The sequence below is a fragment of the Montipora foliosa genome, chromosome 11 (genome assembly GCF_036669935.1).
Source record: "Montipora foliosa isolate CH-2021 chromosome 11, ASM3666993v2, whole genome shotgun sequence".
NCBI classification, from domain to species: domain Eukaryota; kingdom Metazoa; phylum Cnidaria; class Anthozoa; order Scleractinia; family Acroporidae; genus Montipora; species Montipora foliosa.
The window spans coordinates 7,076,617-7,094,116 of NC_090879.1; the positions used below are offsets into that span (position 1 = coordinate 7,076,617).

Below are 17,500 nucleotides of genomic sequence, written 5' to 3' on the forward strand. Positions count from 1 at the left end.
TGCGTTCGACGAAGGAGAACGCATTCTAATCATGTCAGTCCCGCGTGTCCATCGGGTTTCGATCATGATGCCACACGATTTCAGCGTTTGGATTCGTGGCCTCGATCTCATGTGATAGTGTACGGCATACCGATTCCCGTTTGTCCATGTTGGGTTGGGTAAATATTTGGATGGGTGACCGATTGTTATAATAACCCGTGCTGTACAATCTAGGGAGCGACACATTGGTCGTGTATCATACCTCCCACCTTTGACCTCACGAATAAGTTGACCAATGACATCTACGACCGGAGTTTTTATAGTATCTACTGACGTTACACAAATCACTTGACTCTGAAGATGACTTCCGTTCGGGTTGTCGAAACGTCAGTCAATGTCATCTCAACAAGTCCTTCTCAGGACTACACTCACCCGGACGATCGTACTTTACTACAACTAGATCATTGTACAATTAAATTTCTCTGGAAGCATTTGGAAGGAGGCCTTTCTTGAGCTAAAAGCTAAATTTAAATAATGACATTTATCAGCATTATCGATTTATGATCGTAGGGTAACATGATTTGATTGGGTGAGTGTATGATGCGGGAGGCAGGCGAGACAGAAAAAAAAAGGAAAAAAAAAAATTCTGCCACGGCTATGTCAGAGCTTAGCGCCTTTCACCGCACTTGTCCACAGACGACGAAGTGTGGGAGAGATAATAGACAATTTGTAGCTCGCGTGTAGCGCTAAAAATCGATGTTTACTTTGCAACTTTTTCTCTGTTTCTTTTATGTGGTAAGCACACTATGAATCATACTATGGTAGATAACGCATGCGCATTCGTAAAATTGTACCTTGCGTACCAAAGCTGTTTCGACGGCCTTTTTTCAGCTGGGCTGTGCGAATCAAGGTACCACTGAGTCTAAAGTCTTTGTTTTATTAGCGCGATATTTCACGGAAATTAATATTTCTTCCCCATTTCGTCTACTTTTGTTGCTGGTCTTTTCCACGGTAACTGATGGTTTATGAGTAAGAATAAGGCAGGCAACGAGGCCGGTGCACCTACCACGGACTAGACGTGTTTAATAACATTGAACAATTTGCAATACGAATATCGCGTGTAATATACGATTCATCGGGATCTGGTACTTTTAATTTCTTACCCTGACCATTGCTTACAAAATTATACTGAGAATATATGAATTTCAAGCACCTGATAAATGAATTTGAAAAAAAAACCACTCATTGTATAGGGAAACTCCACATCAAGCCCTCTTTCCTAATCTCGGGTAAGATCGTTAGGAAAACAATTTTTCTCTACTACTATAATATTTACAGCTGGGGTGTCAGTGGATGGGCTTTCTATCTACATTCCAAAAACGTTGTCTTCAGGGCCGACTTGATTATTTTGGGATTATTTTTTTCCACGGCAGTAAAAATGCAATCGGACGTTGCGATGGCGTTTATGACTTCGACGTACAGGGGATGGGGTAGGCTCAGATTTAAAGCCGTTAAGGTCGTTGCACGACGGCCTAGGGTGGGGTAGGTACTCAACGCTCGATAATCGATTGTATTCGACCATTTTTTACATTCCTTAGCTACGACACACATGTAACGTAATTGAAAAAGAATTAGTACAAGCCGAATTTTTGTCAATTTCTGTCATCACGGCACCTTTACAATAACTATGAGCAACGTCCTTCCCGGAGCATGGTGGTCAAGTTATGGAGGCAAATTTCAAAATTGCACTTTTTACACCACCTCAGAGGTTTCGACCATAACTAATGTGGAATTGTTGAATGAAAGTCGGCAATAGTGAAGTAGGAAACAGTATGAACTGATTTAAGTCTAAGTTTAAACAGATGTTTTGTGCGGTGATAAACGTTCATAAGCGTGTCGAAAGACACATGGCCTGCGTACTGCACGCAAAAAACAGAAAGTATCGGGTAAAAGAGCAACTCTTTTCCCGTCAACTAAGAAGGAGAGAACCACAGTAAAGCCAATTTTCTTTTTAATTCGCGTAAACTAACTGAAGTTTTTAGTAGGTGACTTATCCCTCCGAACATGGATATCATTGAAGAACAGGGCGTGAAGCTATCGGAACAGCTTGCTTGAAACTGCTACAAAGCAATTTGAGAGCAACATCTCGCTTTGAGCAGCGCGAGTATTCCGGTTAAAGCTTTTCGAATATCAAACTGAAAGACATGCGCAAGCTCTGGATAAAAAGAGACAAATCTAAAGATTGTTTTGAAGTCACCACCTTGTATTGTAAGGCTATGTGGCATAATTAACGGTCGCTAAAATTAAGCTTGTCGATTCTAGTACCGTGGTGGCTTTACGAGGAGATGGCGTGATGTTCCAAAACGCACCAGATGCCAGCCAAATTTCCCATGGAAAGAATGAAGACCAGTATAGCAAAAGGACATAAGATATGGCTCTACATCTCGTTAAAATGAACAGTTCGTATCTTTCTCTGGTTTTCTTCTCACATTTCCTTCATCACTTGGTTTGGTTTTCACGATCTAAACTTCCGAAAACACAGAAGTGTAGTTGAGTTTACCGTGACGGGGAACCATAATTATTGCTTTCGGAACCATTTCTTGCCATTCACCGATTTCGCGTTGCACTGCCAGTTTTTGACGAGGACTGCGCGCCACTTGCCGAAGAGCAATTCTGGTATTACTTAGTCTTCGTCACTGTCGGCTGCAAGTACAACATCTTGGTGCAGGCTCTGCAGACATAAACTAGTGCAGTTATCCATCATCAAAATCTTACAACACTTAAAAAAGTGTCAAGCCTTTTTGCAAAGAGAGGAGGGGGAAGGTACATTTTGTCCGAAACTAATCGCTGACATCCAACTGTAAAGGCTCGTTCAAACGGTTTCAACTTTTCCTTCAACATGCATTCAACACTTTGTTGATCTAAATGTTCGGTGCGTTTGAACAGATCGTCCAACATTGTTGAAAGCGTAAGAAAAATTTGAAAGCTTGCTGAAGGCGTGCTGAATCAAGTTTAAAATCAGTTTAAACTTTCAATCAACATCGATTCAACTTTTCCTTTGTTCTCGCAAATGTTGAATGGTGTTAAGGCCGTTTGAACACTCTGTTCAATATTTGTAGAGCAAACGCATGCTCACATCAGGCCGCAAAAGTCAATATGGCGGCACGTACTTTATCTGGACGAGAGAGAGTCTGGTTTCTAACTCTTAGTTCCTCGCAATCAAATTTCGCGAAAGTGTTGGTTCTTTTGTTGGCGCAATGTTGGCGCAATGTTGGAACCGTTTGAACGTCCTCCGCACACAAACAACTTTGTTTTTGCGTCCAACATTTGCCCAACATCCGTTCAACTTTGAACGAATGTTGGTCAAATGTTGAAATCCTTTAAACGGGCCTTAATAATTCAACAACAATATAAAAGTTATTTTACTTGGCTACATTGCCTCTTTGCAAAATAGAAAAAAGTCTCTGTTAACAAAAAATTATTTAAGGTGATAACAAAGGATCAGAGTCTAAAATTTGCGGCAAGATGTTTCGACCATCTAAACAGCTGTAGCTCATCAAATAGATAGCCCAAACCATAAATAATAGTTTATAGTTAATTTCTGAACCCCTGGGACCTTCTGTTGGGGACACTTGTACAACATGTACCGGAAGGGTTAAGTAGACGAGACTACTACAGGTTTTTTACGTGGTCAACCAAACAATCAATCATAATTCCAGAATCAAAGACAAGAAAGTAGACTACAAAGCTATCAACAACTTTGGGACTCACTTGATTTTGTGAAGCATTGAAAAACATGGATTTAAACTGCAAAAAGTAAAACATGCAAATCATCAATAAGTAATAAATGACTGAAAATGAAAGTGCTCTACATTCCATTGTTACTGTTTGGTATGCTGTACAAAATGCGGTTTAACCCTTCCCCTGCTGGGAGAGGTACTTACACTGAATTAACTCTGTCTAACACCAAACGTTTTTTTCTCGCCTCAATTGGGGCCGCTTAAGAGGTGAAAGAATTAAATAATAACACCCAGATCCACCCCAAAACTATCGCCTCCTTAAGCTTTTTGCGTTAGTTAAGTGTGACCATTCATATATGATGTAGTACTGAGCAGTACATTACCAAAATGGCATTTAGAGCAGTTCTCAAATGACTGTTAAAAAGTAATTACGCGATTGCAATTGCTACGCTTAGTGATTGGTTTAAAAATCTCGCGTCAGTTTATCAACCAATGAAAAGGAAAACCATAACCAATCGCGACTTGCACACGCGATTTTTACCGCGCTTTGAGCAAGTTACATGAAATCGCCTCGAAATTGGATTGGTTCAGTGCGCTGTTTGCCCCTGCTGTGATTGGTCGAAGTAATTACCTTGGTATTTGTTTTATGACACACAACTGAAGACCACTCAAGAAGACCGAACAAATTTCTTTGCTTATTGGGTGACAGTTCGTTGTCATTTCTTTTGCAAGGGGAATTAGCTCTCTTCTGACAACGTTATAATCACCAATGATGAAATGGATTCCTTTGTTAATGTTGACGGCCTGCTCTCGTCTGGCCGGTCGGTAGAGCAACGGTGACCTAATCTGGAGGTCGTGGGTTCGCATCCAACCCGGGTCAGAGATTTTCTCTGTCCTTAGGCTTTGGTGACGCACAAACATAAGTTTCCCGATGCTGTTGATCAGCGAAGGTTTTTAACGCATCATCCATCACATGTACAGTAGCGTAAGACCTCACCTGTACACGCTATTGAGGACAACATTCATTCAAAAACATTGCAGGCTTTTCTCAAGGCATCTTCGATCGGAGGATAAAATGTGAAGCAGATAAATAAACGAAAATTCACCTTTTTGTGAGGTGGTGTTCCTGGGATAAATTCGTAATCATCGTCAGCTTCTACATCCATCATCAAACTGTCGTCATGGTCAGCCTTGTGTTTTTTGGTCGTCTTTTGTTGTCTTAGAGATTTAAATTCAGGACTAGTGCAACTACTGTTTCCGAGGGAAGGCTGCAAAACATAAGAAGCGAGTGATGCATTGAAACACGTACATGGTATTTTGTTTAAGTGTGGGCTCTGAGAAAACAATAATGATTTGCTTGTAAAATGAAGGATAATTATTATCCTTCGTTTTATGAGGAATTCTTTTTTTTTTCTAACTCAGGATACGTGAGCAGACAGCCTTCTCGGACAATTCCTTTTCGAGGGGGACATGGGGATTTGCGGTGTTGATGGTTTTTTTCAATGCGGTGATGCGGTGAATAAAATCTCAATTTGCGGTGTAGCGGTGATCGCAAACCCAACGGTGTGCGATGTTTGTGTTTCGCAAGCTACGGTGTTCGGTGAAATGAAATTATTTGCTCCACACTTTGGAAATGTTGTTTTATCGCTTGGCAGGTTTTCGGGTCAACTTCTCAGTAATGTTCATGGAACTTCATACAAACGACCTCTCCGGGTAAGTACAAGAAAACTGATTTACGGGTATCAACAGTATCGACGCGTAGGCATGCATTGACAAGAGTACATTTTGTTGTGTTTATTTTGTGGAAAATTGTTTAGGTATAAAAGTGTTATGTCAAGTGTAGACGTTAAAATCATCTAGCTAAAAATAATTGTTGCAGTGACGGTGTTTCGTCGACTTTTCTTGCGGTGATGCGGTGTTCGTTAATTTTTTTTGCGGTGTTTAGGGCCCCCCATGTCCCCCTCCTTTTCTGCTTTCCCCATTGAACTGGTGAATGTTTGCAGCCATAGGAGCGGACCAGGCCACACAAAGCAAATTAACCCGTGATACGTGTATACATTACTTTGCCATGACTTTACATACACCATGTTTACCTCGTCGAGTGATTAAAGAATGATAATTATTTCTTATAGTGAACGACCCCTGGTAGCAGGAAAACGTTTAGAATAAAACTTATTTTCCTGGTCAGCCGCCTGTCCGTATTTTCAAAGAGACCAAGTGAAGAAGCTATGATCCTTACAGTTATGAACGCAATTTTAGCAATTGCGTAGAGAAGCCTAAAAAATTCAGGACTTCCAAGGGTTTGAACCCGTGACCTCGCGATACCGGTGAGCCGCTCTAACCAACTGAGTTGAGAAGCCACTAATGTTGGGAGCTGGTCATTTGTGGGTTCATATGTTCCTGTGATGAATGAATAAACTTAGTTCGTATCTTTATTTACCCTCGGATTTCAGAGCAGCTTGGTGTAGCTAATACGTCCGAACCTTTACCCTCCCAACCATGATACATCACAGAAGACAGACCACAACACCAAGAACTACATGCCCTACTCTTTGCGACAAGTGGGGGTGGGGGGGAGGGGTTCTTTTACGTCCCACAGGATTATGAACATTTAAGGGTTGTGAGACGGGGCCACGGTTTATCGGTTGTGAAACGGGGCCTACGGTTTATCGTCCTTATCCGAGAAGTCTAGCCATTTGCATTTCCGAGAAGTGTAATCATTTGCAGATGTCATAACAAAGTCACTTGATTTCCTACCCGCAGTGTTCAATATATGATTCATATCATATATCATTTCGTTCGTTGATTAAAAGAGAACCTTACTGTAGTTCATTGTCATCAGCGGCCTTGGGTTTGTTCACAAGCTGGATATCAGGGAAACAATGGTTAGCCCAAATGGTTACCCCCAGAACAAACTACACCTGGAAATAAATCAACAGGCTACAGACATCAGAGGGTCATCAAAGACTGCTCTTTGCCGAGCAAACGATGATAAGGCACGTGGGCTGTTTTCACATCTGGTACAACACTTTCTTCACACTGGGTGAAACATGAACACGATGTCCAGGTAAAGAAAAAAGACACCACAGGCTACCGGAATGCCTGTTATTGCGCTGAGGTGAACATTGGAGAGATGGGTAGATGTAAGCATGAATGAATCAGGAACATGATTTGAACAAAGGGTTTGTCCAAGGCAAACATTTGCCACGTCAGAACGTAGTTACTGTAAATTAATACGTGTAGGACAAGGCACCATCCTCTCTAGGACGAGGTTAACAACAAGGTAAACCCTCAGGGAAAAACAGAAACAGCTCATACAAGGTTTGAAATGCAGACATCACTGCCAACCCCCTGTCCACTTAAACTAATGGATAGCACGTTGACAAGAAGACCAGCAGCATTAAGGTGCAAAAACTTAATGATCTAAAATTAATACTGACATACAGATCTACAATTAATTTTTGTCAGACAGAGACTAGAAGCATGTCAATGGTCATCCTTGTCAAATACAAGACTACACATTCTGTTTTTAAATTGTTTGTGGATATACTTTCCTGAACCTACATTTTCTGCAGAGTTCCTTACCATGTCCACGTTTTTCAAAAATGACCCATCTGTAAAAAAAGGGGGAAAAACAAAATGAGAAATGGCACATGAGAATTGCAAGAAAATACCGGTATGTGTAACAAAAGGGAAAACAAAAAATCTTTGCTGAGGTGAAAGACATTTTAATGTCTTGTTAAAGGACTAATTTATTGGTTTAGTTCTATTATTAATTGCTGGACATTCTCATTGGCATACTGTACCTGTAGCTGAGCTGGATGGGGTTTGTATGGGCTTTGCACTACCACAGCTGATCATGAGTTAAGATACACTGTATATATACATTGTAATAGCAATGCACATGCAGGTTTATAATGGAATACACCTTTCACAGTTTCTATGGTGCACACCACAACAGTGTTAAATATAAGGTGTACAGTAACAATTGACAGTTCCCTTTAGGGAAATGACTTTCCGAACTCACCAAGAGAAAACTGGGATCTCGGTCAGATCTCAGAAGTCTTCTCTGGTCAAGATGAAATTTTCAGATGAAAAATGTTGAAGTCATTGGTCAGCCAAAGAGTTGAACCAGAGACCACCTAAAACAACAAGCCTGTAGTTGTACTATTCTGTAACTGCAGGACTTGAACCGAGTCGAAAGGAATTGTCAGATCTCACCTCTCTTGAAAACAGATTAACTTAAAATACCAATAATTTTATAAACTGTTAAAAGACGTTTTTTAGGAAAGCCTACAGCTGCTGTAATTTACCAATTTTATAATTATTAAAATGACCAAAAGCAACTCTGTTTGTAGATTATCAGATATCTTTAGTCAGTTATGACAGTTACACATACAGACCTCTAAAATAATAAAAACGTATTCTACCACACAGTATACACTTATGTGGCAGTTGAAATTCAGGGAGATATTGTTTTGACCTAGCAGTTTTGAAGCCCCAACTATAATACTAAGGGTTAACAAAAAGAGGTGACTCAAACTGTATGTACTGTACAGTAGTACATGAAGGTTGAAAATATTTTAACATGTTATGCATCAGTATAACTTGGAAACACACAGTTATGGTAATAAATCAGATCCAACCAAATCAACGACTGATGTGTCAGGCTACACTCAGCTGACATGTCAATTATCAACTTAACAAATAGATTCCATGTTGCCGTGCGTCTGTTCAGTAATAGATCACAGATGACATCAAAATGTGGTAAGAACAAAAACGTGGCACACAAGGCGATAGCCGAGTGTGACACTGATGTTCTTACCACATTTTGACGTCTTCTGTGATCTATTACTGAACAGACCCACGGCAACATGGAATCTATTTGTTTTATATAATAAAGAATTAAACTTTATTCGCATAAAAGCTGATGGTGACGTCAATCGTGCGTCTGTCCTCTAATAGATCATAGCCAAGAACCAATCAAAATCCATGAATAACTTGGGTTATTATATAAATGTTGGTAATGTGTCAGTGGTGTGTCAGTGGCATGTTAGTGATCAAGTTTCTAACAGAACTTTACTTTGTTAAATATGCAGGTATTACTGATCAGTTTTTTTTTTGTGGCCGATACCTTGAATGCGTGTTGGTGGTGTGTTGACCAACACGCTGACACAATGGTCAAAGAGTTGGTTCAGATTCGTTACTATAACCGACACATGCATGCATTTCTAAGGATACACAGTGGTATTAGCGCTCTCCTGACTGGCCTCATGGATGACTGACAGCTCTTTTCTCCCAGTAGTGAACATATCTAGAAAGCAAATGGTATTTAGCAATTAGGTAGTTATATTTTATCATATGCACGTCCAAGCCAGAAAAGAAAAATAATAATTTTGTCTGTTCACCTCGGTAAGGAAAGGAATCACTGAAGAAGTCATCAAGAAGTGCAGTTTTATTGGGATCTGAAATTCTATCGAATAAAAGACAAAAAGAGAAATCTATTAATAATTTAGCAGCCCAATGTTCACTCATAAAAGAGTGATCATAAAAGTTGAATGCATAAATTATAAAATATACATTACAATAGGGGCATTGCAGTGCAAAGCATTCAAGTGAAGATACATGTACAGTTTAACTTAACTTTGCTTTAGTAATTGGCTCCAGGAAAAGAGAACACTGACTGCACAGGTCAGTGGCTATTCTTGTCCATACTCATGTACATGTAAGTCAAGGAAAATAGGCCATCTAGAGGGCATAATACAATGTTGTGTGTCTTTGAGGGATGCAATGGCTTTCTGTTGACCAGCCAATGCTTTGAATGCCATTGAAACCATCCAAATTTTTCAGCTGTCTATCACTTTGCCTTCATTAAAATTGGGTCACTCCTGGCTGGTGCAGCGACTTCCCCCAAGCTTGTTGGCTCGCTTGCCTTTAGTACATAAATTACTAGCTAACCAACACTCTTGTCCGATCCAGCACGTGCTGTTTGCCACTCAGCTCACAGTGCTGGGAAGATAAGTGACGTCACCGTCACGCAATCTGAAAGTCACATAGCGTAACCAGCTGCAAGACAGTGTTCCCCTTAAAAACGTCCAGTACTGCATGTCTGCTGTCTTGCTCTATTGCATCTTGCGTTATGGGTTTAAAAGCTAATTATGATACCAAGGAACAGCGACACTAAGTGACAATTGCTTAAATTGTCCAGTTATAGTGCAATGATCACTTCTACATGTATCTTTTGTCCCATAATAGTCTATAAACTGCACTTTACATATACATTCCTTTCAGAAATACCGATGTTTATCAGTGGGTTCGTAGGAACGAACATAATGCCATTCCAATACAGCACATATGTACCTTCGGCTTGTGGAAACAGGTTCATCCTTTGAAGAATTGTTTTCCACTTCATCATTGTTTACATGATTCTTTTGTGCAGACAAACATGCTTTGCTGTCCTGTAAAGCATGGTCAATTTCTGAAATATCTAAATCATTGTCATCAAACATAGCATCATCCTGCTCATCATTTTCAGCTTTATTGTGTCTCCAAGAATCCTCTTCAGCTTTGTTGTTAGTGGTGGTTCTATGTGATGTCTTTTGGTGTTTTGGTAAATTCTTCTTTGAGGAGCTATCAGGAAAAGCAAGTTGTGCAAAACATTAGCAATTGAATAAGACCAAACACTTTAGAGAGGTTTTTGCATAAAAACAATGGAATATTATTATTTATTATTTCCTGTACCTATTGTCTTGCTTTTCCTTTGGAGTGTTTTTAGCCGATGTGCTGGCTGCTGGTGTTGCTGCTGCCGCTGCTGCAATGCCTGATGTTTGTGAGGATGGTTCAGCTGTTTCATGATCAACTAATGTTGCCAAAACAAAGTTGCCTTCATAGGTTGAGTCACCATCCATGCTGAACACTATGGGTCTAAAATAGATACATCATCATCATCATCATCATCATCATCATCATCATCATCAATCCAATTTTGATCCGGGTTTATCCCCGTAAACAGGGGTGGCCGGATTTACCCCACTTTGTCAGCAATCTTTCTAACTCCCACTCTCCATCAAACCAACACTCTTGCTCTCCTTCTCCACTTGCCTCTTCCACGTCTTCTTTGGTCGTCCTCACTTCCTCTTGCCCTTCACTTCAAACTCCAATGCTTTTCTCAGAACATGCCCATCATCCATCCTCAACACATGCCCGTACCATCTCACTCCATTTGCCTTCGCCATATGAACCACTGTTTCCTTCAATCCCAACATCTCCATCAGGTCCTATGTCCTCTTTTTCTCCATCAGTTTGCACCACAAATTGCTCTCACCGTTCTTCTCAAAATTGCCATCTCATTTTCCCTCAGACACCATATAACACCACCACTCCCATATAACATCACCACTCTGACACAACTCTGATAATGCATTCCTTTCACCTTCAGCGAGAACCTTTTTGAGTTCAGCAACTCTTCACATTCCCTGAACTTCACCCAACCAATTCTTGCTCTTGCTGTCACAGCTGCCTCGCAGCCACCACTTGCATTCACCCTCTCATCCCCTCTCTGTTCCCCTCTCTGTTCTAGACTTAATTTACATACTGAATTTTTCAGGTGTCTACAAGAGACAACTGTCCAGATAAGTGCACGAGGATCATTATTGATTCTCTCTTTCATCTATACATCACTTCTCTCTTTTGTTTATAACCTGCACTTTAAACGTACATTTAATTCTAATCATTTACTTACCAGTACTTACAGTTGCAATTAAGCTTGCATTATAGTCATATGACTTTCCAGAACTGAACTTGGTAAGCACTTACAGTACGTGTGCAGCTGGAGTGTAAATGGCTATTTAAAGTACTTACCTCCCTCCAGTCTCAAAATGTACATTTATTGGTTGACTTGAAAATTCAGCAAATGTCAAAATAGCCTGTGAGACACAAAAAAAAGGAAAACATAAAACAAACTCAAGTTTGTAGGTCTACAACCACTTGCAAAAAAGGTGAACAGAATGCAAAGATCCAACTGTGATAATACAGTAACTGTAGTTTACCAATATTAGGGAGTTTAAGAAACCACGACGGCTATGGAGACAAAAAAGTCACTTCAAAATATAAGTTTGAGCTGTTTTAAGTATCTCATGATTATTCCATCTTGTTTATATTATTCAATATGAGCGAAGTGTCCTAAAACTGGATTGGTACAGACGGATTTGAAGTAAAGAGTGAGACTGAAAGATTCACAGCAGTTTGTCCACATTGTCGTCAAAACCTTAAATTTGGTCATTTCACGTAGTAGTTTTGACGAGTACGGGAAAGAATTGTTCAAAAATGCGTGCCGCATGTGCAGCATGATCATTTTGGTTCTTTTAACCAATAATATCACTGCTTTTTGGCGTTGTCGTTGCCGTAGCAGTCGCCGTTTCTTAAACTCCCTATTGTTCCACATGAGCCTGCACTAATTTGTAAGACTTCAGGACTGTTAACCTGATGAACCTGCCACTCGCTGCAGGAAGAATCTAAGTTCCTCTAATTCCTTCGTCCTGCGCTTGCGTGATGCTCTAATGATGCATTGCGACCTTTTGCTTCAAATATTGCTGTTTTGTTCATCTTGTAGCCAGTTCAACAGAGTTCCATTTAAGCTATGTGTAATTTTTGCCCCTTCCACCTCCCCTGGTGGCCGTACACCCTCTACACTACATCTGGTGGTGCACCTCTAGTCCTGGCAGTTGTGGTTTTTCTCTCATAACGTACATGTACATGTACCCTGGCCCGTGTGATCTTTGCAACGTGGTGCTAAGTCACCAACAGTGCGAGCATGTCCTGCCATTGTGCCTTGTCAGCTGCTGATGACTCCAAATACTGATCCATTCCGGTTAGTATTGCATTGCGTTCCATGGCATCAATCCACTGGGTGTGGCACTTTCCCCTTCGTCGCTTTGCATTCTCAGGCCTCCATTGTGATAAGGCTTTGGGAAGTCTTTCCTGACCCATCTGGCTGACATGGCCAAACCTTCTTAGTCTTACAGTCTTAAGGAGCAAAGATGTTGGAGTCTGACCTGTTATTTCCCTGACTGCAATGTTCCTTACCCGGTGGAACCACTTTATTCCTAGGATACGGCGAAGGCATCGGTTGTCGAAAACATCCGGTTTCTTTTCTTCTGTGTTTAGTGGTCGCCCATGTTTTGGATCCATAGAGCAAAGTTGATATTACAACGGAATTGTAAATACGCAGTTTGGTCTTTAAACTAGTTTTGCTCCACCAGATCTTGGAGAGTTGTCCGAATGCCGCAGAGGCACGCCCAATCCTGGTCCTTAATTCTTCATCTACATGTAGTTGGCAAGATGACATGACTTCAGAACCCAGATAACGAAAGTGGTTGACAGCATCGACGCATTCACCATGTAGATGAATGACTGACTCTGTTTCCCCAAACACCATGGTTTTGGTCTTAGATTTAGAGATAGTGAGGCAAACGTCCTCTCTAGCTTGCTGCAAGGAGTACAAGGCCTGTTGGCCCCCTTCGCTTCCACACTCTAGAAGTGTAACATCGTCAGCATAGTCCAGGTTAGTCAAGTACCACGCTTGTTCCATGTCGAAAAGTGTGTGTCTGCGTTCTCTCATGCATATTCCTGCAGAAGGTCGGTCACAGCTCTTGCGAAGAACAAAGTCAATCATTATGCCAAAAAGCAGTGGGGACCAAACACAGCCCTGTGGAACACCAGTCTCAATCCTGAACCAGTCCGTTATCTCCCCTTCAACGAGGATAGCAGCTTCGCAGTTGTCGTATATGCAACGGATAAGCTGTATATACTTATTGGAGATCCCGTAGTCAGAGAGAATGTTCCACTTAGAAAAGTGGTGAATGCTATGGAAAGCGACCTTAAAGTCTACAAAGATGGCAAGGGCCGGCAGTTGGAACTCAACACAGTTTTCAGTCAGCATCCGAAGGCAGAATATCTTATCTGCACAGCCACGTCCACTCCTAAAACCCCCTTGGTCCTCGTGGAGCTTTTTCTCTATGCCTCCTCGCATTCTGTCCAAGATGATATGCCCAAATGCCTTGCCAGGATCAGATAGAAGGGAGACACCACGGTAATTGCTGCATATGGACTGATCCCCTTTCTTGAAGATGGCACAAATCGGGCCCTTGGTCCAGTCCTCTGGAACAACGTCATCTTCCCAGATTTTTTGCAGTAGCTGATGCAGGCTTGATGTTACTTCCGTTGGAGCTAGTTTTATCATCTCTGCTACAATCCCGTCTAGGCCCGGGGCTTTATTGTTCTTGAGCTTCTGGAAAGCTTTCTCTACCTCTACTCTAGTGGGAGGATTTACTGAAAGCTCAAGAAGATCCCCCAATATGGCCAGTTCTATGTAGCCTCCTCTGGGGTGGGGGATGATTCAAAAGATCTTGAAAATAGCTTGCCCATCGTGCCTTCACTTCTTCCCTATCCTCCAGAGGTGTACCATCCTCCCCCTTGACAGGTGGCACATCTGCAGGGAATTTTCCCGACAGCCACTTTACCAACTGATACAGCTGCCGATGTTCCCTCTCTGAGCTGCCGTCTCCATATCAGCACCAATGGTATCCATCCACTTCTGCTTGTCTTTCCTTGCACTGTCTTTCACCTGTCTATCTAAAGTACGATAATTTTTATTTCTCAAGTCAACTTCTACTTGCAAAATGGTCTTTCGCAGCTTTCAATTTGGCTTCTACTTGCAAACTGGTCTTTCGCAGCTTTCAATTTGGCTTTCTTTCTTTCCAGCAACAGGGACTCAGTAGTCTTAGATATCCAGGCTCTATGCCTCTTCTTTCTTGGACTAATAGTATTCTCTGCCACACCCTTAACCACATCTCACCAAGATCGCCAGCCCTCTTCCACAGAAAATTGTGCCATGTCTATGTCAGTGAACCTTCTGGACACTTCCTCCCGGTATTCCTTCAAGTAGCTTTCGTCTTTCAGTTTTTTCCCATCCAGTCTCCTGCATGTAATTGCCTTTGGCCTGTTTGAGTCTTAGTTTGGCAACAACAAGCTCGTGCTCACTTCCAATGTCTGCTCCCCTATACGTATGGCAATCAAGCAAAGAACATGATCTAATTGAGCTCTTGGACGTGTGCTGGCATTACTGGTCCACGTGTACTTGTGAATTGACCTGTGCGGGAACAGGCTTCCTCCAATGACACTTGTATCTAAAAAACACTGCCCATTGTCATTCCTTAGCTTGCCTTGACCACCCCATCTAAGTTCTTGGACACCGACTATGTCCAGCTTATACCTGGAGGCTTCATCACACTGCTCTTTTAACTTTCCTGTCTGTCTCAGGGTTTGAACATTCAAATTTTGCCGAAGCAACTTCCTCTTCAGGACGGTGTCTTCCTTTCGGCTTTCAACAACGCCTGTAGTACATGGCATACCACAGGGAAATGGCCTCAGCCAATGATCAGTGATGCTCGTTTCGGTAACATGTAAATAGCACCGGAGTGAGTTGTTAGCCCACTGCTGGCCGGTCAGTGTGGAGGGAACGCCTTCTTAAGGCATCACTGCCATAGCCTGGTTTTAATTTGCAGCATCCATCTACTAGATTGGTTGCCTTTGCCCAGCTAACAAGCCCGGTCTGCCTGACTATTTAAACCATAGTTGGGACTGGGGTTGCTGAGCAGCAGAGCATATCCACACGCTGGTGGGTCATGCATACTACAGCCAACATTGCCCCAGCTCCTCCGCACATCATATGTGAGGGGGTAAGCCGGTTATGCCCCCGCCATATAGGCCGGAGGGCCAGCCCACGTGTCATGTCAATTTTTTGTGTGCGGTGAGGATATTTAACTAACTTATGGAATTGGCATCTGCAGTAACTAAAATAACTTTACAATCACAGGCTATAACAGAAAACTACGGGCAAAGACAGATAGTATTATTTTTCATTATTTTGGTCTCATCTGTTTTCCCCATGAGAACTGCATGTACAACAATAAAGAAGCTAAGCATCAGATATCAATCAAAATGTGTTTGTATGTAAGTCAATCATGAGTAGTAATACTAATCTCATTTTATTACCCTAAGCTCTTTAAGGCAGAAGGTTACATCAGTGTCTACACCAATCTGGTAATTTTCAAACTCTTCAGGTACAAGCATCATCTCTGTGTGGATTACTTTTGTTGGATCTGAAATATAAAAACTAAAACAGTCACTAATCAACATTTTTGTTGACTTCAAAATCACGTCTTTCTGCACACATAGTTTTGTAAACTTTACGGATATGTGAGACCCACAATGCAAAGAAATGTAGCTAAAAATAAAGCAAACAAAAGAAATCAAAATCTCACTGCATTTCTCGTAACTGCAGAACAAATCATCCCTTAAAAACTAGGGTAAAATCAAGGCTTTTGGTTACAGTAGACTAGGGTTTGCCTACATGTTGCTCAAAATGCAGATTCAATCTGCAATGATATTATTAAACCTACAATCATGGACAAAAGTGTTGGGAAGGTAGCTTCATTTCACAGATAACTCCCCTCCCCCTTTTTAATGTTGGATTTTCCAGGGGAAAAAAAATGGTGACTTTTCTTACCTGAAGAACTACAACATTGATTATGGTGGAGGGGGGCCACAAGAGCATGGTATTTCCCAAATATTTCAGCCAATAGTTAGAAAAATTGAATAAGGTGAGAAGCGAACTGATGCCCGCAACCTTCCCAACAACCTTTGAGAACGATTGTAGGCAGAACCACGGCAAATGTACGAATAGTTTCAAGTGCTACGGTAGGTCAACCATGAACAACAATCACAAAAGTGACAAATTCAAGGAAAAAAAATATTGTCATCATTGATGGGGCCACTTTTTATCCAACTCTTCTCACTGTTGTACAAACATTGTATTATCTTACAGTTCAAAAATTTTCAAACTATCATTAAATTTTGCTGTTTCACTTGTTTCAGATTACAATCATGAATATTGGACAAAGAAAAATCAAAACTGAATGGTTTGACAAATTTTAAACCAAGAAAAAATTTGAACCACAAAATTATATCAAAAGCACAAAGAAGATATTATTATGTTGTTATTGTTGTTGTACTGGATGTTGAATTTTCCACTCACCTGGCTCATCATCAACATAGTTTTTGACCTTGAAAGTCTCTGGACAAACAACTAGTGTGATTTCCTCCTGGTTATTTGGAAAATTATACACTGCATCATTTAAAATCCTGTTAAAAGTGGGAAAAACAAATGACATACAGTCTGTATAGTATCATCATTGTAATCATACTAAACCCATTGATCACTGGGAGAGAGACTTAATAGATTTTACTGTCTAACCCCAGACGATTTCACTCGTCAACTGGTGGTGCCCTGGGGCGCCTGATCAGTGAATGGGTTAACCAGTTAAAACTCTAATTTAATTAGTCTCCTGGGAAACTTAACAGATTTTACTCTGTCTAACCCCAGATGGTTTCACTCCTCAACTGGTGCTGTCAATGATAATGACAATGATAATTACCCGGGAGAAGTGTCTCACTTGGCTTGCTTTATTCTGCGGGTTCCATACCGCGAATCAATAGCTTGTCTGAATTTTGCTCTAGACTGCATGAGTCGTCTAGTTTGAATACCATTGTAACCTCCTAGTAATTTGCCACATTTGGTTAATTTGCCACAATGGGTTAACCAGTTAAAAACTATAATTTAATTAGTCTCCTGGGAGACTTAACAGATTTTACTCAGTCTAACGCCAGACGATTTTACTCATCAACTGGCGGCATCCTAAGGAGCCTGCGGAATGAATGGG

At 41.1% G+C, this 17,500-nt stretch overlaps 1 protein-coding gene across 3 annotated transcripts in view; it reads right to left on the reverse strand.

Moving 5' to 3' along the window:
• Positions 1 to 613: 613 nt before the first annotated feature.
• The window catches only part of LOC137976458 (cell cycle checkpoint control protein RAD9A-like), a 23,720-nt gene continuing 6,833 nt past the window's right edge, over positions 614 to 17,500 (reverse strand). Inside the window, exons 6-17 of one of the 3 annotated variants that reach the window (XM_068823819.1) lie at positions 16,816 to 16,922; positions 15,774 to 15,880; positions 11,580 to 11,644; positions 10,461 to 10,643; positions 10,080 to 10,349; positions 9,128 to 9,192; positions 8,961 to 9,033; positions 7,526 to 7,572; positions 7,284 to 7,333; positions 4,826 to 4,987; positions 3,751 to 3,786; positions 614 to 2,710 (exon numbers count right to left, since the gene is read on the reverse strand). In XM_068823819.1, the coding sequence (XP_068679920.1) occupies positions 2,663 to 2,710; positions 3,751 to 3,786; positions 4,826 to 4,987; positions 7,284 to 7,333; positions 7,526 to 7,572; positions 8,961 to 9,033; positions 9,128 to 9,192; positions 10,080 to 10,349; positions 10,461 to 10,643; positions 11,580 to 11,644; positions 15,774 to 15,880; positions 16,816 to 16,922 (1,213 nt within the window). In that variant the 3' untranslated portion in view covers positions 614 to 2,662. The remainder of the gene's footprint in view (positions 2,711 to 3,750; positions 3,787 to 4,825; positions 4,988 to 7,283; positions 7,334 to 7,525; positions 7,573 to 8,960; positions 9,034 to 9,127; positions 9,193 to 10,079; positions 10,350 to 10,460; positions 10,644 to 11,579; positions 11,645 to 15,773; positions 15,881 to 16,815; positions 16,923 to 17,500) is intronic. The other 2 variants (XM_068823817.1, XM_068823818.1) reach the window with 2 other exon arrangements.